This window comes from Schistocerca serialis, chromosome 4, assembly GCF_023864345.2.
Source record: "Schistocerca serialis cubense isolate TAMUIC-IGC-003099 chromosome 4, iqSchSeri2.2, whole genome shotgun sequence".
NCBI lineage: Eukaryota > Metazoa > Arthropoda > Insecta > Orthoptera > Acrididae > Schistocerca > Schistocerca serialis.
Genome location: NC_064641.1, coordinates 195,801,702 through 195,824,899, shown reverse-complemented (window position 1 = coordinate 195,824,899; position 23,198 = coordinate 195,801,702). Strand labels below are relative to the sequence as shown.

At 42.3% G+C, this 23,198-nt stretch overlaps 1 protein-coding gene across 1 annotated transcript in view; it reads left to right on the top strand.

Moving 5' to 3' along the window:
• Window positions 1-23,198, top strand: part of LOC126475297 (ATP-binding cassette sub-family G member 1) — a 498,031-nt gene that overhangs the window by 280,607 nt on the left and 194,226 nt on the right. The window contains exon 5 of the mRNA XM_050103060.1: window positions 981-1,126. Within this exon, the coding sequence (XP_049959017.1) occupies window positions 981-1,126 (146 nt within the window). The remainder of the gene's footprint in view (window positions 1-980; window positions 1,127-23,198) is intronic.

Here is a 23,198-nt window from a genome sequence, read left to right as displayed (position 1 = left end):
TGTGACCGGTTTGGTACGTTAAATAATGTAGATACTGCATTCCATGTTCCTACGTTCCACTTTCACAGATTTGACGAAGTGTACTGACGAAAACTTCACGTTATTGAGCAGACTTGCGGAGTCTTTCTCCAAAAGGTCAGGCTTTCTGCTGATTATTAGCCATTTTTTGTTCTTAAAAGAAAACTACACTGTTCAGTAAATATCTGTACGTTAAAGGAGAATCTTAAATAATCTTTCCTATAAAGCACCGTTTCATATCTCCCAAGCTACTGAAGGATCTAAAGAAAGACAAATATAGCATCGTTTTTTTAGTTGGCGTATATTTTCATATCACGACACACGCTCCCTATTATCAATGATACTACTGTCACTCATCCGATATCGTATTCAGACCCATAGCTTTCTATCCTCTTCGAGTGCTGCTGTCGCAGTGTATAACAAAAATAAGTGGAACTGTCTTGAGTGTATGTGTTAGATGTGGCATACTATGATGTTTCCTTGGGTGACTATCTGTTTGTCTGTTGCGGTACGGTCGGCCGCGGTGGCCGAGCGGTTCTAGGCGCTTCAGTCTGGAACCGCGCGACTGATACTGTCACAGGTTCGAATCCTGCCTCGGGCATGGATGTGTGTGATGTCCTTGGGTTAGTTAGGTTTAAGTAGTTCTAAGTTCTAGGGGACTGATGATCTCAGATGGTAAGTCCCATAGAGCTCAGAGCCATTTTTGTTGCGGTACGTTCGTAGGTAAATTAATAACTACGTTTATTACTTATTAAATCACTTCATATCTCCCCGTTTCGGTCTCTATTTCAGACAATCATCATCAGGATAATGATATCTTCAACACAATATTATCCAAATAGGCGCTCACTAAGCTTCATTTGTTTGCTGGCTGGTTCGCTGCTCTGCTTTGTATACAGCTATCGCGCAGCAGAATTAAGCTGGACAGTAATCACGCGGATGCTTCCTCCTTTGTTGTGCAGACGGAGGAGATCCTGGAGATGCTGCGACTGTGGGAACACCGCAACACCAGGACGGAGCGGCTGTCGGGTGGCCAGCGGAAGCGGCTGTGCGTGGCGCTGGAGCTAGTCAGCAATCCACCAGTCTTCTTCCTGGACGAGCCCACCAGGTATGACGTTACGCTGGACGCACCCAATGGCTAACGCACCCTAACAGGAGAAACTGCGCGCGTTCCTCGCGATGGCTGTTACATAACCGTGGCACTGCTTTCCCAACCTGATAGCTACAGTAGTTTTTCTTTATACTTTCCCTTTCATCTCATATTGCGCTGCCGAAATTAAAATCTTTCAGTTGTGCTCAAAACAGCTTTTATAAAAGCATTTTAAAGTAAAATCATCACTAAGATTCTAAAATCCTATTCTTCTGCAAGTAGTTTAGACGATAACGTCAACATCTGGCAGACTTTCAAATTTAAAAATAGGTTACCTGTCATCTTAGTGCAGTTAAAGTACGGCATATCACATGGAGTCGAACATGCCTCGTGTAAATGTACACTTTAAGACGCACCATGAAGGAATTATTGGAATGGGATCGATGGAAAATGGCAGAAGTAATTTACGTGTACAGACAATTACAATTTCAGAAAAATTGGATAATTTATTCGAGGAAAAGTTCTACACAAATTGAGCAAGATAATAACACCTTGGTTCAACTCTGCCCTCATGAAGGCAGTTATTCGGCTTGACATTGACTGATAGAGTTGACAGATATCATCCTGAGGGATATTGTGCCAAACTATGTCCAAGTGGTGCGTTATATAGTCAAAATCCCGAGCCGGCTGAATGGCCCTGCCCATAATGCTCCAAACATTCTCAACTGGGAAGAAATCTAGCGAAATTTCTGGACAAGATATGTACTGCCAAGCACGAGGACAAGCAGTAGAAACGCTCGTCGCTTGCGGGTGGACATTACCTCGTGAAATGTAAACCCAGGATGGTCTGCCACGAACGGTAGCATAAAGGGACGTCGACGAACCACTGTGCTGCAATAGTGCTGCGGAAGAAAAGCCAAAGGGGTCCTTATAGGAAATGAAATGGTACTCCAGACTCCAGACTCAAGTCGTACGGCGGACTGGAGTCAGTTGCTATCCCACCGCTGACCAGTGCGTCTCCAGACACACCTTCATTGGTCATCGGGGCTCAGTTCGAAGCGATATTTACATCTATATCTACATAGATACTCTGAAAATCACATTTAAGTGCCTGGCAGAGGGTTCATCGAACCACCTTCACACTTCTCTATTATTCCAATTTCGTATACCGCGGAAAGAACGAACACCTATATCTTCCCGTACGAGCTCTGATTTCCCTTATTTTATCGTGCTGATCGTTTCTCCCTATGTAGGTCGGTGTCAACAAAACATTTTCGCATTCGGAGGAGAAAGTTGGTGTTTGGAATTTCGTGAGAAGATTCCGTCGCAACGAAAAATGTCTTTCTTTTAATGATGTCCAGTCCAGATCCTGTACCATTTCCGTGACACTCTCTCCAATATTTCGTGATAATACAAAACGTGCTGCCCTTCTATGAACTTTTGCGATGTACGCCGTCAGTCCTATGTGGTAAGGATCCCACACAGCGTAGCAGTATTCTAAAACAGGACGGACAAGCGTAGTTTAGGCAGCCTCCTTAGTAGGTCTGTCACATTTTCCAAGTGTCCTGCCAATAAAACGCAGTCTTTGGTTAGCCTTATCCACAACATTTTATATGTGTTCCTTCCCATTTAAGTTGTTCGTAATTGTAATACCTAGGTATTTAGTTGAATTTACGGCTTTTAGATTAGACTAATGTATCGTGTAAGCGAAGTTTAATGAATTCCTTTTAGCACTCATGTGCATAACCTCACACTTTTCATTATTTAGGGTCAACTACCACTTTCGTACCATTCAAATATCTTTTCTAAATCGTTTTGCAATTTATTTTGATCTTCTGATGACTTTATTAGTCGATAAACGACAGCGAAATCCGCAAACAACCGAAGACGGCTGGTCAGATTGTCTCCCAAATCGTTTATATAGATAAGGAACAGCAAAGGGCATATAACACTACCTTGGAGAACGCCAGAAATCACTTCTGTTTTACTCGATGACTTTCCGTCAGTTACTACGGACTGTGGCCTCTCTGACAGGAAATCACAAATCCAGTCACATAACTTAGACGATATTCCATAAGCAAGCAATTTCACTACAAGCCGCTTGTGTGGTACAGTGTCAAAAGCCTTCCAGAAATACAGTGTCAAAATTGGTTCAAATGGCTCTGAGCACAATGGGACTTAACATCTGCGGTCATCAGTCCCCTAGAACTTAGAACTACTTAAACCTAACTAACCTAAGGACATCACGCACATCCATGCCCGAAGCAGGATTCGAACCTGCGACCGTAGCAGTCGCGCAGTTCCGGACTGAAGCGCCTAGAACCGCTCGGCCACAGCGAAGTAAAGATGACGAACGGTCAGTCACATGATGACGGTGTTATGGCTCGGCCACCGCAACCGGCCAATACGGTATCGATCTGAAATCCCTTGTCAATAGCACTCAACGCTTCATATGAATAAAGAGCCAGTTGTGTTTCACAGGAACGATGTTTTCTAAACCCATGTTGACTGTGTGTCAACACACTGTTTTCTTCGAGATAATTCATAATGCTTGAACACAATATATGTTCCAAAATCTTGCTGCATATCGATGTTAACGATATGGGCCTGTAATTCAGCGGATCTTTGCATTGCTATCGCGCACAAAAGGCATTGATTGTTTCTTGCCGCTAACATACTTCACGTACAACCAGAATCTCTTTGGATTTTCTGCCAGGTTTCGAGGCAAAGTTTCGTTGAGGAAACTGTCATAAGCATTTCGCATTGAAGTCCGCGCTAAATTTCGAGCTTCTGTAAAATATCGCCAATCTTGGGGATTTTGCGTCTGTTTAAATTTGGCATGTTGCTTCTGCAACAGTGTTCTAACCCGTTTTGTGTGCCAAGAAGGATCAGCTCGGTCGTTTATTAATTTATTTGGTATCAACCTCTCAATTGCTGCCGATACTATTTCTTTGAATTCAAACCACATCTGGTCTACACTTGTATTATTAATTTGAAGTGAGAGGAGATTGTCTCTCAGGAAGGCGTCAAGTGAATTTTTATCTGCTTTTTTGAACAGGTATATTTTTCGCTTATTTTTGGAAGATTTGAGGATTACAATATTCAGTCTCGCTACGACAACCCTGTGTTTACTAATCCCTGTATCTGTTTCTATCCTCGTTATTAACTCAGAATTATTTGCTGCTAAGAGGTCAAGTGTGTTTTCACAACCGTTTATTATTCGCGTGGGCTCATGAACTAACTGCTCGAAATAATTTTCAGAGAATGCGTTTAGCACAATTTTGGATGATATTTTATGCGTACCTCCGGAATTTAACATGTATTTTCGCCAACATATCGAGGGTAAATTAAAGTCACCACCAACTATTATCGTATGAGTCGGGTACGTGTTTGAAATCAAACTCAAGTTTTCTTCGAACCTTTCAGCAACTGTATCATCTGAATTGGGAGGTCGGTAAAAGGATCCAATTATTATTTTATTCCGGTTGCCAACAATGCCCTCTGTCCATACTAACTCACAAGAAGTATCTACTTCAATTTCACGACAAGTTAAACTACCTCTAACAGCAACAAACACGCCACCGCCAATCGTGTTTAGCCTATCCTTTCGGAACACCGTTAGGTACTTCGCAAAAATTTCAGCTGATCTTATATCCGATTTTAGCCAGCTTTCAGTGCCTATAACGATTTGAGCATCAGTGCTTTCTATTAGAGCTTGGAGCTCTGGTACTTTCCCAACACAGCTAAGGCAATTTACAATTCTTATACCACTGGTTCCTGTATCTACATTCTTCCTGTGTTCGGCCCGCCTAAGCCTCTGATTCAGGCCATGCACTCGGCTCTGTACCAGAGGTCCGCAATCAGTCCTGTCGACTATGCTGCAAATGGTCAGCTCTGCTTTCATCTTGCAAGCAAGACTGACAGCCTTTACCACTTCTGTTAGCCGCTCGAAACCAGAGAGAATCTCTTCTGATCCAAAGTGACACACATCATTGGTACCGACGTGAGCAACCATCTGCAGTTGGTTGCACGCTGTGCTCTTCATGGCATCCTGAAGGACCCTTTCCACATCTGGAAGACTCCACCCGGTATGCACACGGAGTGCACATTGGTTTTCTTTCCCTTTGTGTCAGCCAAGTCCCTAAGGTGCCACATAACGCGTCTAACGTTGGAGCTCCCAACTATTAATAATCCCCCCTGTGTGATTGCCCGGATCTTGCAGGCTGAGTGGTTTCCTCTGAAACAGTACAGGTGACAGCATCTACCTCAACGACAGTGTCAGCCACAGACAGCACCTGGAACCTGTTTGTCAGACAACCGGGGAGGCCTTACGTGCGGCCGCCTGGGAAGTCTTTCACCGCCTGCTTCGCCCTGGGGCGACCTCCCACACGATCACAGGTGAGGAGTCAACCTTAGTGCGAGAACTGCGTTGGCCACCGGTGAGGACCGGTCAAAAGAGTCCGAAGTGCTGGACGTCCGCTGGATCCCCACGGCCAGCCCACAACAGTGGTGCCCATCCACTGCAGCCTCAAGCTGTGTAACCGAAGCCATCACAGCCTGAATCAGAGCGAAGTGTCACCAACTCGGCTCGCATCCGCACACAACAATCGCAGTCCTTGTCCATACTAAAGACCGTGGAAAACGAAAGTATGCAGATAAGCGGACTATCGGCACGTGCTGCGCAACTCTACTGTACCCTGACAAAAACGCAGGAACTGTGTCTAATAATACGCAGATATTCAAAAACCTAACTACCGAAGCACTCAGTTGGCACTAAATAATTGGCCCCTGATTAGGAACTTGTAATATGTCACAATATCGGTTTACTTTCGGACGCAAACGAAAACGCGAGAACTGTGGCTATTAGATTTTAAATTTGCACGCAGAAACTCAAGAAACTAAACTATTAAAGCACACAGATGATATAATAAAATTCGTTCCTGGTTAGCAACTCGTAAATGTCACGAAAACAGTTACTTCCCTGTTGCTGCGTCTGTTTCGGTCAGCTACTACTGCCTGTTACTCATCACTGAAGACAATTCTACCGCATTCAGTGAGATTCCAGGCCGAATGTACGCGACACCATTGGAAACAGGCTCGTTGGTCAATAGCAGTCGGCGCAAGGAGCGCCTTGTGCTCAGCCCCTTTCCTGTGAGTCGCCTACTAATGGTCTCTGTGATCGCTGAAACACTAATTGCACGTTGAGTCGATGATAACGTCGAATCCGGAGCTCTGGGTGCCCCTCCGAGGATTGTTCGGTCCCCACCTTCTGTCGTCTCTCGAGGTCGACTGCTTCCTTCGTAACTGTGTTCAGCCATGGCTTGTCTGCTCCTGCCAACTTAGTCGAAAAGTGACAATGCTCCTATTCAAATTTCGAGCGATTCCACGGTGTCTTGTAAGTATATTATTCACTCGCCTATCTGCGAGGCATAGTTACTGTCCGACTAAGTTTACAGAATGAAATTCACGAAGACGTTATGCCCTAGTATCGACATGTTCCGTGTTTACCATGCTTGCCATCTGCGCTGTGAAACTGCGCTGCAGCGTCGCACATCCATCCATCAGCCACCAAAGTTTACAATTGTGACTGATTTGCATAACTCCTTTGTTGTGACTCACCATTTTTTGTTTTTGTTTTCTTCTTAGAGTCTACCTACGTAACGCCTCACAATACTCAATAGTGAATTCTCCGCTATCTTCACATTCTTTTTCTGATATGCCTCTCCCCCTTTTACTCTTGCATCCAAATTCTATCTACCCACTAGCATCGCGCGTTTAATCAACTACTTCCTACGAAATATCTTTGTTTTCTACGGGTAGTGTTACATTTTATCATTTGCAGCGTACATTTTCACATCTGTAAGCGGATCTTTAACACTGTAAAAGGCCTAGATGATTACCAAAAAGCCGTAATCGGAAAATGACGTCATCCCAACCATTTTACAGGCTCCAGTTCCAGGGTACAAGAAGTGTTAGCGCACTGAGGACTGTTTACATCAATACATCAATGCTACGACTACCATTAGACTTCACCAAGACATTAAGAACTGAGAAGTAAGGCGGGGAGATTCATTAGCAGCCAAGCAATTCTCAGGAGTCCTACAGGACTACTAAAAATAAACTGGGAAAACGATAAGGAAACGCTTGTTAATAGAACATGCCTTGTTTTGTCCATGGCGCCGCAATGTTTACCTCAAGTGAAGTAATATTGGACGAAGAATGCAAGAACGTAATAGGAAAAGCGGGAAATAGGCCTGAAAAACCACGTACAGACAGAAAGTAACGGCATCCTGGAGTGCTTGGGTGAACCAAATAGAACTTTTCGTCCGAACCGTCACTTTATAAGCAGTTTGGCTTACCAGTTTTGATTTAAGGCAGTGAGATACGGCCTATTAATGCGACAACTATTTAACTAAGAGTTTCTCGGCAAGTAATACAGAAATTCATGTCGGGAATAACTAGGAAAGACAATTAAAGAAGCAACTGGATAAGGGACGAGACTAGAGTGGAAGATATAATTTGAAATGGAAATGAAGTTGCGATGGGCAGACAAATGGATGATTGATGGGTTATTGATTTTTTCCTTCATTTCAGGAAATGACAATGATCAAGACCACGTCCCAGTCCAGAGTGAGTCAAGTGTCGTACAACCAGTAGGAGCAACTAGAATGCAGACTTCTTAATACCGCAACTGTCTGCCCCGGTAGCTGAATGGTGAGCGTGACGGATTGCCAATCCTCTGGGCCCGGGTTCGATTCCTGGCGGGGCGGGGAATTTTCTCCGCCCAGGAACTGGCTGTTGTGCTGTCGTCATCATCATCCTACCATCCTCATCGACTGCAGGTCGCCGAAGTGGCGTCAAATTGAAAGACCGGCACCCGGCGAACGGTCTGCCCGACGGGAGGCCCTAGCCATACGTTTAAATAAATAAAATACCGCAACTCGCTGAAAATTCCGCGTGCGTAAATTATTTCTTACGCGTAGCTCTTTTGTTCTATTCAGGTAGCGTTCCTGGTGTGGTCGCTGTGGAGGGACATGCTACAGACGCACCTCTTCTTATTTAACTCTGTCTAGCGCAGTTAAATTAATGTGGGCCCTGAATTGCTAAAAAATGTGACCAACGAATTCCTGCTGACGATCCCTTGTAATTTAATTCAGTTCCAGCTAGATAATTACAGCCAGCAGGGAGCACTTGAAAACATGTTCAATCATCATGCAGCACAGAAATACAGGCAAAGGTACTAAGCAAATATTTTTTACGAAATCAAAGTTCTCATTACCTTAAATGTTGGATATTAGAGCACTCACGGAATCAAGTTAATATTCTAGTGTGCCCCATAGTAATTAGATTAAGTGGAGCCGAAGAATAACAATTGCTAAATAAACCATGGGGAATCCCTGATTGTACAAATGACACATGCTGAGCTGTTGTTTCATTCTCGAACGCTTCTCGGCGATAGACAGTCGTAATTCGTGTCAAGATCTTTCGTGGTACTCTTACTAGTCCAGATGCAGCGTTACAGAATGTTTGGAGAAAAGCTACCTTTATTAGTCATAATATTGCTTCAAGCACAGACACAGTTGAATGAATCACGTAGGTATACTGTAATGCTCTTTGCTCCCTCAGCAGCAAGAAAGAAATACAGTTTCACAAATAAAAACCAAGAGCTTATAAATATTTAATTTAATCGAAATTCTAGTTACTACAGAAGGTTCCAACGTAAGCGGATAAATGACAATGTTGCAATTTGTATGCAAATGAATGTCATTAGCCTGCGGGAATTAAATGTACTGAAAGAGTAGTTAATTCCATATCCTAGGTAACTCATCCGTACCATTTATTTTGTCGATTGACCGCTAATGTAGATTTTTGCTCAAATTGTCTGCAGTCATTTGAGATCCAGAATTTTCATCCTTAAGCTATTGTGGTTAAGTTTTTGGCAGTAAAACTAACTGTAAGAGAAACACTACAATACAACGAAGTTAAATGCTGTCCTGATGGAAAAATATGTGAAAACGTTAGTTGTGTAGCGAATTTCTTGCGTCGTAATGCTGATGTAAATAGAAGTGACTTAGTGGCTTTGGTGCGGTATATATGCATGTGTGTATATATGTATGTAGTATATACGTATGGGAGCGTCGGCAAAAAAGTGCAGAGTACTGGGAATTTTATGATGATTGAACAAGAGCAGTGATTCCTGAACCAAAGTCCTTCTAAAGGCCATTGATTTTTAAGGGTAACCGAAAGAGTGCTCTTGCAACACGATATTTAACTTTCTGGCAATGAGTTTTTCGGTATTTAAGCATTTACGCTTCAGTACAAGAGTCCCTACACCGACTCAGTATTAGGCGGAACAGAACAACGTTCGTTTCATTCATATCACATTTATAGCCTCCAAACAGTATTTTTTTCCGCAACAGATTTTTGCAGTTCTAGAAGAGACACTGTGCTACCTTCTGACCAGAAAGGAAGATTTTTATGAAATAATACATACTGCAAGAGTCATCTGTTACTAGATTAGCAAAGCGCATTTCGGCAGCATGCTGCCATCATCAGGTGCATTTACAGTAAATTTTACATTGTAGTTAATCTGAAGTGAGGTTAGTTTCGTTTGCTGTGTATGCCAGTGAGGTTATGTGTCGAAAAGATGCTTGTTCAGGAAGATAAATACGTTCTAGTCTGTAAATAATGTAATGAGCATGATTAGATCATTTTCCTAGTGCATCTAATTACATTTTATTGTTGGTAATTTCGTTGCCTGGCACACAGAACACAGTAGCAAGCACATCACAACTTAACACTTTCACAAGGTATAATGCACTAATCAGATTCAGAAGGATGTAGGTTGCAGTACTTACTCGGGGATGAAGAAGCTTGCACAGTAGAGAGTAGCATAGAGAGCTGCATCAGACTAGTCTCTGGACTGAAGACCACAACAACAACAATGATGATCATGGTCAATATCATGAAATGGGAAGCCTGTGTGCTCACGTAATATGTGCCACCGGGCTGGGATTCGAACCCGAATCTTCAGTTTGACGCGAACGGTCCCCTTGACAGCCTCGGCCGCCGGAGCATGTTCCGTGGAGAGAAAAAATCATCGATATGTCACCCTTTTTGTCTACATCCTACGCTCGCACAGGTACTGAGAGTCCCGTTCTGGAAGAGATATATGATTAACGTCGAAGCCCAAGCATTAGGCATGAAATGCTGTACTGCAGTGGGTGTGTTGTTTTAATATATTTTGCAATGTCCTTCAGATGTAAAGTAAATTGGAACAACACAGTCACTGCAATACAGTACAAGAAATATGAGTCCCTAGGAGTATCCATACAGAGCGTCCTAATGTGGAACGACCGTATAAGACAAATTCTAGGAAAAGCGAATGCCAGATTGAGGTTCATTGAAATAATGTTAAGGAAGAGAAGTGGGTTATAACGTTCGACCTATTGTCGAGTACCGCTCATCAGCCTGGGTCCCTCAACAAGTTGGATTAATAGAAAAGATTGGAAATGTCAGACAATGCGCGACGCTTCTCGTTGCTGATTCGTTTAGTCGGTGTGACAACGTTACGGAGGTACTCAACAAACTCTTGCAGCAGACACTACAAGAGACGTGTTGCACATCACGGAGGGGTGTTCTGTTGAACTTCGACAGCGTAGGTTGCAAGAAATGTGGGGCAAATATTACTTCCTTCCAAAGAAAAATGGTGAAATACCACAACGAGAATATGAGAGAAATTCTTTCCGTGCACCAGTTGCGAAGGAAACAGGGGAAAGGGTAAATGACGATTGTATCATAAATATCCTCAGCCACACACCGTAAGGTGGGTTGCGAAATATAGGTGCAGATGCAGATAAATTTCACGGATGCCATTGAATTGTATCTAGTTGAGCTCCGTTAAAGAGAAATCCTTAGTGCCTTTCTTTAGGATAGTTTATTTGGTTTTGATTCACTGATTAAATTATCTTTGATGTGTGTACCGCATATCGAGCTATCTTCTGCCATCCTTGTTTGTCACCAGTAGTGGGATTGCAACACTGGAGAACAAAGCCTGTTCTAAAAACCAGGTTTTAAACAGAGATTTCCCACCCTCCGCATCGTGCTACACACCCAAGATAAAAAGTGTCATTGTCTGGGCTGGCCCTTGTCCACTTTAGCCACTCATACCTAGTATATTCTTATCAACTTTTCGCATATCACTGACATTCTATTAGGTTAATAAGAAGGGGAAATGTGGAAATGAAAATTTCTGTACGACAGTAGATAGATTAGCTGTGTATGCGAGACAACTTCGGTATGCCTCATGCTGTATTTCCATTTTATCACTTGTTTTATCCTTAAGATTTAATAAGCTATCCAAGAAATCAGCATCGTCAGTTTAAAATTGTTTATCTTTCCTTTTTAATGCAGAAATGATACTCCCTGGAACCAGATTTGTATTAAGGAATTCTGGATGGAGCACACGAGCGTGTTCGTGTTTATTTAAGTACACGTGTATGAAAAATCGCCGATACCTGTTACTTATATGTGCCTCTGTTGGGCTGCCCGTGGAGAATCGAAATTCGTGCAGACACTGATGGGCCAAAACATTATGGCCACTGCCAGCAGCGATGCTGAACGCTGTCTGGTGGTGTTGCGAGCACATATTTAAGTATACGTGTATAAGTATTCGAGTGAAGCAAAGACGAACATCGTCGACACTGGCCGCAAAAGGGGAAATCCACTGACTTAAATGACTTGAAGGATAGATTATTATGGCCCTTCGCTATAGGATCCAGCTTCTATCCAGCTTCTCGGAAACTGTGAACCTCTTTGCTTTCTACTGTCGTGAGCAACTATGGAAAATAGTTGAGGGATGATGAAACCTCGAGTAGGCGAAAAGGCGTTGGACAACTAAGAATCATCACAGATCTAGCCGACAAGAGGTATGTCCACTATGTAATGCAAGGTAGGTGTCGATCTGTCGATCTGTGTCAGATTTAACGACATAGTATAATATTGGTGCAGGCACGAGTGCTTAGCAACGCACCGAACAGGATGTACTGTTGGCCGGCCGAAGTGGCCGTGCGGTTAAAAGGCGCTGCAGTCTGGAACCGCAAGACCGCTACGGTCGCAGGTTCGAATCCTGCCCCGGGCATGGCTGTTTGTGATGTCCTTAGGTTAGTTAGGTTTAACTAGTTCTAAGTTCTAGGGGACTAATGACCTCAGCAGTTGAGTCCCATGGTGCTCAGAGCCATTTGAACCATTTGATGTACTGTTGAACACGTGACTCGACAGCTGACGGTCCCTACGGTTTCGCCTGTAGACCCCCCGATATCGTCAGTTACGTGTATAGTAGATACAGGATCATCGTGAATGGACCGTGGATCAATAGGAATGCGTTGCCTTTTCAGATGACGCACGTTCCTGCTACACAAGGTCGATTGTCGTGCCCGTATTCGCGAATAGCTGCTCAAAACAAGCACAGCACTAAGGACGCAGGCCGGTCGGAGCCTTGTTATGTTCACGGGGAACGTTCACCTAGGCTTTCATGGGATCAGTGGTAGTAATGGAAGACACTATGACAACTGTGGACGACGTTAACATTTCTGCGGACCACCTGCATCCGTTCGTGCTTGATGTCTTCCCCGACTGTAATGGCGTCTTCCAGCAAGATAACTGTCCGTCTCATAAAACAGTAATCTGCTACAGTGGTTTGAGGAGAAAGTGAGTTCACGTCATGGCCACCAAATTCGCTCATCTGGACTCGCCGGTACACAAATGGGAAGCTAATCGTGCACCTGGACCAGAAATCATCGACTCCTCAAAAAAAAAAAAAAAATGGTTCAAATGGCTCTGAGCACTATGGGAATTAACTACTGAGGTCATCAGACCCACAGAACTTAGAACTACTTAAACCTAACTAACCTAAGGACATCACACACATCCATGCCCGAGGCAGGATTCGAACCTGCGACCATAGCAGTCGCGCGGTTCCAGACTGTAGCGACTAGAACCGCTCGGCCACCCCGGCCGGCCTCACTCCTCATTTACGTGGTTTGCTAGACCAAGTAGACTTCCGGGTGCGACATACCTCCAGGAATCCGTGACGCGCGGAATCGCTGCTGTTCTGCGTACCAAATGTCGACCAACAGGCAATTAAGAGGGTGGCGATAATGTTTGGTTCGCCAGTGTAAACTGATTGAGAAGAATCGTGTTTTATTAACATCTTTTCATGTGGTGTGGTGATGTTATTTTCGAGAGTTTTCCCCTCTTGATTTCTAGAAACCAGGCATATTCTAGCTGATTTGTGACAATGTATTCTGTTGAGCTTCGTGGACTCCTACCGTTCTTCTATTGCTCCCCGCCTAACGCCGGCATCGGCATCTTTCCCTCTTAAATTATGCATGTGATATGGAGGTCTGCGTGCCATATAACCACAGTCAAGATCTGCTGACAGCCATCTGGGTGGTCGAAAGGGGGTTAAGGACAGCGCGCCTCCCGAATGTGAGTACGCTGTGCTACGCAGTGCTTAACCTCTCTTTTTAACCACTCTTTGTTTGCAAGTGCTCTAGCTTTCCTGTTATGCGTTAATAAGCCAAACGGCCCTCTAACTGTACCGTTTTTTAAATATGCAACGTAAACACTTAGGACAACCTTTTCAGGAGACACAAAAGAACCTTTCGGGGAATTAGAATAAAGCTGGAAGTCGAAAAGCTACGTAATCGTATTACACGAAACTCCAATGCGACATAATAGTACAGCGAATACGAAACGTGAAATATCCGCTTACATAAGCACAAAGAGACTTACGTGACGCACATTGTAGGATGTTGTGAACAACCGGATATGTCGTATCACATGTTATACAAGCTGATGGCCCTCGGAATCTAGCAGCAGTAACCATCAAAGCCGGTAAAATCGATACCGTGTACTTTGAGGCAACATACACTAAGAATTATCCTCGAAAATGTTTATTCACCAACATTATCATGGAGATATTTCGAACGTACAGGTGCCGACCGAAAGAATTCATCTCTTTGGCAGTGCATTTGTTTAAGGGCGTTGCCACAGCACCCTTTGATTACTAACCTATTTGAATTCTTTCTGCACCGTTCAAGCCTTAGAAAGTATAGTCCACGACCAGCTAACAAACTATTTAACTGCAAATAACCTACTAGACGAATACCAATCAGGTTTCAGTGAACATCGCATCACAACTTCTGCCTTAATAAAGGTAAGAGATGACCTGCAGCTTACCATAGACGCCCAAGAGGCGACTATCACGTGCTTCTTTAGCTTTAGCAAAGCCTTTAACACTGTTGACGTTGACATTTTATTTTCCAATCTTAGTGGCATAAATTTCTCCCCAAGTGCAGTGCAATGGTTTCGCTCATACCTGACGTCTCGCCAGCAGCGGGTCATGTATGGCACCATAAAGTCACAATGGAATCAGGTAGCATCTGGCGTCCGCAGGGTTCGGTATTAGGTCCTATACTCTTTTCAGTGTATGTCAATTATGAGTCATCAGTTCTGCTGTGCTGCAAATACCACATGCATGCTGATGGCCTTCAGTTGTATCTAAGTGCAAACCAATATACCTGAAAGTCTTTGTCAGGAAAGCTCACGGCGCCTGGAACTGGTTATGAATCCTGTGTTCCTTATATCTGTGATATTAGACTCTTTGATCATATTTCACCATCATATGCGTAACTATTCTGGCTACGTGCAGACTACCGCAGAGATCTGCATACCCTCCGACTTCTCTACCGTCAGATCAGCAAACACTGTCCCTCATATCTCTTCCCGACCTTAATACCTTTTCTCAAATCGTGGCAGGAACACCAGTTCCCACCAGAGCAAAATCCTTTCTGTCCCACTCCATCGTCGTTTAGCCACTTTATCAAAGACCTTCTTAGTAACAGGAACCCGACTCTGGAATAAACTCCCGCATTGTGTTAGAGAACTGAATACCATCTCCAGGTTCAGAAGGCAGTTAATGATATATCTACTAAAGAAACAGTAAGGATTACTATAGTCCCTTACGCACTCGTTACCTTTCTACATCCTTCCTCCCAACGAGACCTTCTTCTTTTCGCGGTATTCCTAGCTGGCGCATTCTCCTTAAATTTCCTTTTCTCTTAACTCGCTGTATCAGAAAACATCTATGTTGCACACCTATAAATTCTTTCTATATCTTCCACTATCATTATTGTTATTACAGTCATTATTATTGTGATTATTATCACTAGTACCCCTATGAGTGGCAGCAGTAGCGGTAGTACAAGGACTGGCAGCACTAACTTTATTAGCTCATAGCCAGTATTACTTGCTTACGTTATTACTTCAGATGCTTATATCATTTTAATACTACTAGCCACTTTAAAATTTTTATTTCCTAGGGAACTACGATGTAAAGATGGTACTGTATGTGTGAAATCCTGGTCCGAACTAGGAGAGGACCTGATGGCCCTAATAAGATCAGTTTAACTAAATAAATAAGATTCTCGTATAACTTAACGCGCAAAGCGCCAGTCTACAAGACGCAGAGATGAGCCACATCCGAATCGAATCCGCACGGTGTATTGACGACCGCCGGTCTGGTACACCGGCCACACTGATTGTCGTTTAGGTGGTTTTCACCTCTCGTTTTGGCAAATTCTGGGCTAGTCCTCAACCTACGCCTTAGAAGACACGAGGGGAGTTACATAGTATTATGGCAGGCCAAGAAACGTTCATTGAATGCTGAACTACACTTCAATGTGACACATGTACATGACGATATTTTCCATTATAATTCACGAAGCCTCTGTAAATGACGCTTGGAACGTTCTAAGAATCAGTTCCTTGACTATGGAAATCCGCTCTTGGTAACGGATTCGAAAACCGGTCTGTGAACGTCCTCATCGTAGAAAAATCACTTTGCGCCAAATGTTCTTTCAGCTTTCAGAAAGATGTATATGGCAAGTGCAGGATCTTTCGTACTTCCCGATCAGCGTCACCCACTTCTGTTCGGGTGAGATGCGTGGGATCCCCCGTCCCCCTAACGCGAGGTTTACCCGTAGTCGGATTAAAAATATTCGAAAGTGAAAATCTGTTATTTGTTTTAAACAATAGTTAAAACACTTTAATTAAAAATGTTTTATTGAGGAAGTATATTAAACTTGTTTTAACACGTGGTTAAAAACACTTTCTTTTAAACATGCCAACACTGAACAGTATTCGGACAAAAAGATGCCACGGAAATAATTTTAACGTTCTCAAGATTCACCACAAAACCTGACCTTTTGTAAATACATTACGAGGCGTGCTGAAAAGCAACGCCTCCGAATTTTGCACGTGAAAGTTCTTAAATCTTTTTAAACAGAACCAAAGTTATTAACATTCTATACCTCGTATATACATTAAATGTCACCGAACCTTTACTTACTTTTTAGATGAAAGGCAACGTTATTTGTACCTCCCTTTGTATGGTATAATCATGTAACTTTTCACCCTCTCGATTTATCTAATCACTAAGAGAAATCTTGTCGGTGAATTTCAGCGTAGCTTCCTTCCATAAACGATTAACTTTTTGTTCGCAAGCGTGTTTCGTCTTGTTGGCATACCACTTAACATACGCAATGGAACAGTTTTGATAAAAATTCATGTTTAACTCAGTATCGTCGGCTTTATGTGCGTTGCAGAATATCACGACTGTCCCGCTGATTCACATACAGTGAATTCCATTGGCGCGGCAGGGAACTCGCGAATGAAATGTGACACTTGTGTGGTAGTTGTTTCAAATCGGGCAATTCCGAGCGTCCAGACGTGTAAAGCTTTAAGTTCAGTTCAGAGAGGCCATAAAGAGTGGTCGGCACTGTACTAGTGTCTATGCTCCAAATTAATTTCATAAAACGATATACTAGCATTTATAATAATGTATACCCTCCGAATTAAAAAGTTGACGTGAGATTTTCATGGTCCCTCTCTAAATGAGAATTGGTGAGATTTTGAGCTCACGTAATTATTGAATGTCCCCTCATTCGTAGCGCGGCAGAACTGTGTCCACAGGAAACTCTCTTCTGACAATGCCCCACTACTTTTGCGCAATAGTCTCAACGTGTAACGTCAAGTGTAACTCATTTTCTGTACAAACAGTTAAGTACGATGTTACACAGAACAAAGTTGACGTGATTAACAAACTAATAACGCACACGACTTGTCTATGGTAAGTAAAGTAACGATTTGTCGGCAGCAATTGAATCCCCCACGATGTTAAAACACAATTTGTAAATCATAAATAACAGCGAACCGTTTACGAATGCTAGAAAAGAGAGATTGTGCCCGATCATAAACATTTCTGAAAATCTGCTAATCACTCAGGTCTCTATTGCGACAGCATTTCGCACTTTGCAGATACACAGTGTGTCCCTCCTAAGAGTCGCCTGGCGCTTTCTCTCTGGCGTTTCGGTAGATATTTGCAATTTTCTTTTTACAGTGTTAGCGGGATCCTTCCAAAACAAATAATGCCCGTCACGTCTTTTATGCAACGTCCAGTGTCGATGGTTGATTACGGGGAATCTGAAACAGGTAGTGCGGAGATTGACTATCAGGTTGTCATTTGTGCCACGTTCCGTTGGCTCCTTGAGTGTTATATGTACGATGTACAAACAGCCGTGGTTACTGCATACTGTATCACGTTTGTGTCATATAGCGTTCGTGTCAATTGAGCAGTTTACACGCGATCGTTAGGACGCCGCAACGGTGTCTGACTCTCGGTCAATTTCGAGCTTCATTTTTTCCACATTGTTTACGTAGTATAACGATAACGATAATAGCTGTGCGGGGGTAGTTAACAGTTCACTATATGAAGACCTCAGCTGTAAACAGAGGTAAGAGACTTAGTACATGATATACTTTATTCATATTAGTTGATATTTCCGAATTAAACCTAGTAATGGAAGCTGTATGTCTAATTTCAGATTCTTACTAACGGCAACTTTGTCAGGATGTATGCATGTAAACAGTGGTAAGAGCCAACAAGATGGTTGCCCTTAGTAGTAAGGTGTGTGATGTACGTGCCAGGAAAACGCTTTTCAGGGATGCTTTGTACAAATCCCATGATAATGTGCATAATTCCGACTCAGATATAGATCCTGAATATATTTATGAATGAAAGTACTCCTCAAAAGTTGTTACTAATCACGTAAATTTGAATAATTATTTGAGCAAGTAAACAATGTCAAGTTGTGTCCCTTCCCATGGTTTAGGAGAATTTACGTTACAGTGGGATGGAAGAAATGTCTTGAACCATCTTGAACATTGTTTACTTGTCATGAAACTAAAATTAATTTTATATAGTGTGCTTGATCATAGATCAATATTTGAGGATGTCAAACTTTATTACTGCAAAAATTGGTAATGTCTATCTTGTATCATAAACTGAAACAATTCGACCTCTTTAAATTTATTTATTTATTTATTTTTTTGAAAGACTTCACACTAATGTTTTTCTAATTCACCCAGCAAATTAATAAAGGTAAGTCAATGCTAAGCTATGTTAAGTGCACCCCTTTTGCAAGTAAGCCTTGTTAAATACCCATGACGTAGTTTTAAGAACAAAACTGTGGGTAACATTTATTATTTTTAAAATATGTCCTTATTGTAGAAATATTTGAAAGCAGTGACTTATGGATAAATGAATCACATTGAATGTACTTCAAATATTGATGAGCTTTTATTGAAACTTCACTGCGCTATTTCTCAAAACATGTAACTTTATTACATTAGTCATAAAGAGCCAACACCTGACATGTATCCTATCTCAGCCTGATGTGATATGGTAAAGAAAAGTGACGTCAGGATTCCAGAGCTGTTGCAGAGCACAACGTAAATGTTAAGATACAGCACTGTGACAACCGTACTGGCTTATTCCATGTTTTGCAAATCAGGTTGGAGGAACTGGAAACAAACCAGTTGCCTACTCCTCCGCTTGACATTTAGGAACCTATTAGAAGTCATTCGTATTAGGCGAGACTGCGAAGGCTAGTCGGGACAGCAGCTAATTCAGACACTGTCACAGGGAGCTTAAATGGTTACCGGAACATAAATCGCGCTTAACCTGTCGGTTCTCTTATAACTTATTTTTTGAATCGGGGTTTACCAGAATGTACGCCCAAAAATTCACAGCTTGCCGTGCCGACATATGTCAAGGTTACGTCCGAGTTATATTGGCCTCGTGTAGGCCTTCTCGTTCTTTTCCGCTATTCAAGAGCGTCGACCCTCCTCCACAAGTGGTTTTTTTAATTTTTCTTTTTTTAGACATTTCTGCCGTTTAACTGTTTATTGTCTATTTATTTTACACAATCATGATTTCGGCTTTATAGCCATTCTCAAGTGCATATTGAAATGTATCTGACCTGTCTGTGAAATGTCACCGTCGAAAAAACATATTTCTGGTCTTATTGTTATATGAAAACTGGTTTATTAGACCATAAAAATAGTTTCTCGACGAGGACATGTCACAGACAGGTCAGGTATACTTTATCATTTCAACCTCCAATTGAGAATGGCTATAAAGCCTAAATCATGACTGTGTAAAATAAATGAACAATTAACTGTCAAATGGCGAAAATTTCTTCTAAAAATTTTTACACGACTGTGGTTCCCCATGAAGGAAAGATCATTTCCTTCACATATACCTGCAGTCTCTCTTGAAATGTTGGTGTAAGTTATAAATGGGTGTAAAGGTGAGTGATGTGCGCTTGTTTTCTTCCAAACACAAGACTGCTCAGGGTAAGTATTGAAGTGACGCACCGGCACCGAACGGATACTGATGAAGTGAATATCTGCGAAGAACGAAAAGGATGACGATCGGGTAAAGCAGATAATGAAGCAGAAAAAGTGTTTCGTTTAGAATGAATGCGCCTAAAGTATTTTGGATTGTGTGGCTACCCGGGTAGGTTATTTCTCTGTCCCAATCGCATCGCCGAGTACGCTCTTAGTTACAAAACGTACAAGACGACAAGGAATTCGTGTACGAGATCGATTGGTGGGACGAGTAAATTTTAGGATATCGTTTTTTAATTGTTTGCTTGCTTTGTTTCTGAGGGACGAGCCCAGAATTTGTCTAAATGGGACTCTGAATGATCAGAAAATTTGTCTGGACTAAAAATATACAGACAGAACGCCGGAAATGAACGTGTGTAACGTTCGGCTCTCCGTGATAATTACTAGAAACAAGAAGAAAATAATCCTCAGCCCTCAGCATATAACCTTTTTCCATCCACAGGAGCCATCAATTGGATCACCCACGAGAGCGTCTTATGTTTTCACTCGGCAGGAAAGTTTGATTTTCAGTCAAGTAAACGACGAAGAAAGAAGACTGAATAATTTACAGAAGAATTTAAAAGGAGAAATAGATCTCGGGAAAGCAATTTAGCGTCCGGAGAAATGTGAGAACACATGAGGCAACATGGACCTAATGATTTTCTTAGAAGATAGGATGAAGAACGCGGAGCTACGTCTACAGCACGCGTAGATTCACAGAAAGCTTTTAAGAGCATTGTCAGGAATATAGTCTTCGAAGATCTGAAGGCAGTAAGGATAAAATTCAGGGAGAGAAAAGTTAATTACAACTTTTACAGAAACCATACTGTAGTTGCAAGAGTCGAACGAGATGAAAGGAAAGCAATAATTAAGAAGGGAGTAAGACAGCGTAGTAGGCTATACCTGACATTTTCCTATATGTACAATGAGAAAGCTGTGAAAGAAATCAAAGAGACATAAGGGGAAAAAATTAAATTTCAGTGAGAAAATACTTGAACTTTGAGGTTTACCGGTGACGTAAATCTTTTAGACGGCAAAGGACTTGGAAGAGCAGTTAGATTTAGGTTATTAGATGAATATCAACAAAAATTAAACAGGGATAAGGGAACGTTGTCGAATTACATTAGGCGATGATGAAGGTTCAAATGGTTCAAATGGCTCTGAGCACTATGGGACTTAACATCTGAAGTCATCAGTCCCCTAGAACTTAGAACTACTTAAACCTAACTAACCTAAGGACATCACACACATCCATGCCCCAGGCAGGATTCGAACCTGCGACCTTAGCAGTCCCGCGGTTCTGGACAGAGCGCCTAGAACCGCTAGACCACCGCGGCCGGCGATGATGAAAGAATTAGACTATAAAATAAGGGACCAACAGTAATAGGTGAGTTTTGCTATTTGCACAGAAAAATAACCGGTGAGGGCCAAAGTGGAGAGGGTGTAAAATGGAGACTGTCAACAGCAAGTAAGGTCTTCCTGAAAAAGAGAAACTTGTTAATATCGAATGCAAATTTAAATGTTTTTGCTGAAGGTATTTTTCTGGAGTTTAACTTTCTAAGGAAGTGAAAAGTGAACAATAAACAGTTTAGATAAGAAGAGAATAAATCTTTTGAAATAAGGTTACATGAGAATATTGAACATTAGCTTGGCAGATGGGGTGTCTACCGTAGACCTACTGAATCGAAATGAAGAAAAAGATTTATGGCAAACTTGACTAAACGAATGTTCGGTTGACTAACAAATCCTGAGGCATCAAGGAATCGTCAATTTGGTAAGAAAGGGAATTATGTGAAAACTGTAGATGGAAACCAAGTCTTGACTATAGTAAGCAGGTGGAAATGAATGTAGATTACAGTAGTCAGTCAGATATGACGATGAAAGTAAAGAGCTGTATCAAACTCCTTCGTCGGACTGAAAACATCAACAACAATAATAGTTGACCATGAACTACTTCTGTCCCAAGTTTCTCTCGACAACTTATATCAGATGACGAAAGTTTTTGGCAAGTTCGATCTAGCCATCATTGGCTGAAACCTACCTCGTGATAGCGACTTAGACTCCTTCCGGTGAAGCGGTGCGGCAATTCAGCGAATGTCATTTAAATGAACGTTTTATGCCTCCAACGTCATTTATTTTGTTAAAAAATGCAAGGAGTCTCCAGAGAGGAAGCACATGTTGTCACCAAATTAAAATAATATCGCTGGAATTAACGGCCAATCACCGTTTCATAAACATATAATGTTATGTCTTGCTCGGTTAATGCTTAAATTTTCACAAATGGTTCAAATGGCTCTGAGCACTATGGGACTTAACGTCTGAGGTCATCAGTCCCCTAGAACTTAGAACTACTTAAACCTAACTAACCTAAGGACATCACACACATCGATGCCCGAGGCAGGATTCTAATCTGCGACTGTAGCGGTCGCGCGGTTCCAGACTGTGGCGCCTAGAACCGCTCGGCCACTCTGGCCGGCAAATTTTCACATACAGTTTTTTGTGACGACGTGACTGACTTCTTCTGGCGCTGTGATAACTTCCACCACTGTCTGAGATCCAGTGATAAGAGATTGTAACAGAAACACTCGATGAATTTTAGATGGGAATTCTTACAAGAAAAACAAAGTGGTTTTCGCGAAACCATGTTGGAATTCGTAGAAGACAGTGTGACTATTATGGTGCCACCATTATATGTTTCACACAGGGGTAATGAGAAAGAAGCGTGTAAACAGTCAGTTTTTCCTCACTCAATAAGAGAATGGAATGGAACGGAAACCCGATAACATTAGTGCACTGCACACTCTGCCATGCGCTGTGCAGTGACTTGCAGTATATGCAGGAGGAACCAGGACTCGACCAACAGTCCTCCGGAAACCTTCTGAATGTTTTGATGGTACCTATAGTTTCAGCGGCTCGTTACGCAGTAATAATGTAATTATGATTTTTCGGTGTGTTAACGCAGTCACCCTTGTTTCTGTTAAATTACCGTCTCAACAGTGAAGAAACCTGTAATACATAATAACCAAAATGTACAACACGCAACACAGAGTAACGCAATGACCCTAGATAGAAACAAAAGTGCTATGATGTGGTTGCCGTCGGTGTGGCAACCGTTCAGCGTAGTTTCCATTGCATTCAGTGGACCAATACTCGAGGCGCATATCAGTCAGCTTTTTATCAGCAAAACCTCTCGGTTGTAATGCCATCTACATTTGAACTGTTGCGCACTATTTTCAGTACAACACAGATGCATGGGGCAAGAAACCAAACACAGTGCGGTAACTCTGTAATGAGCAGC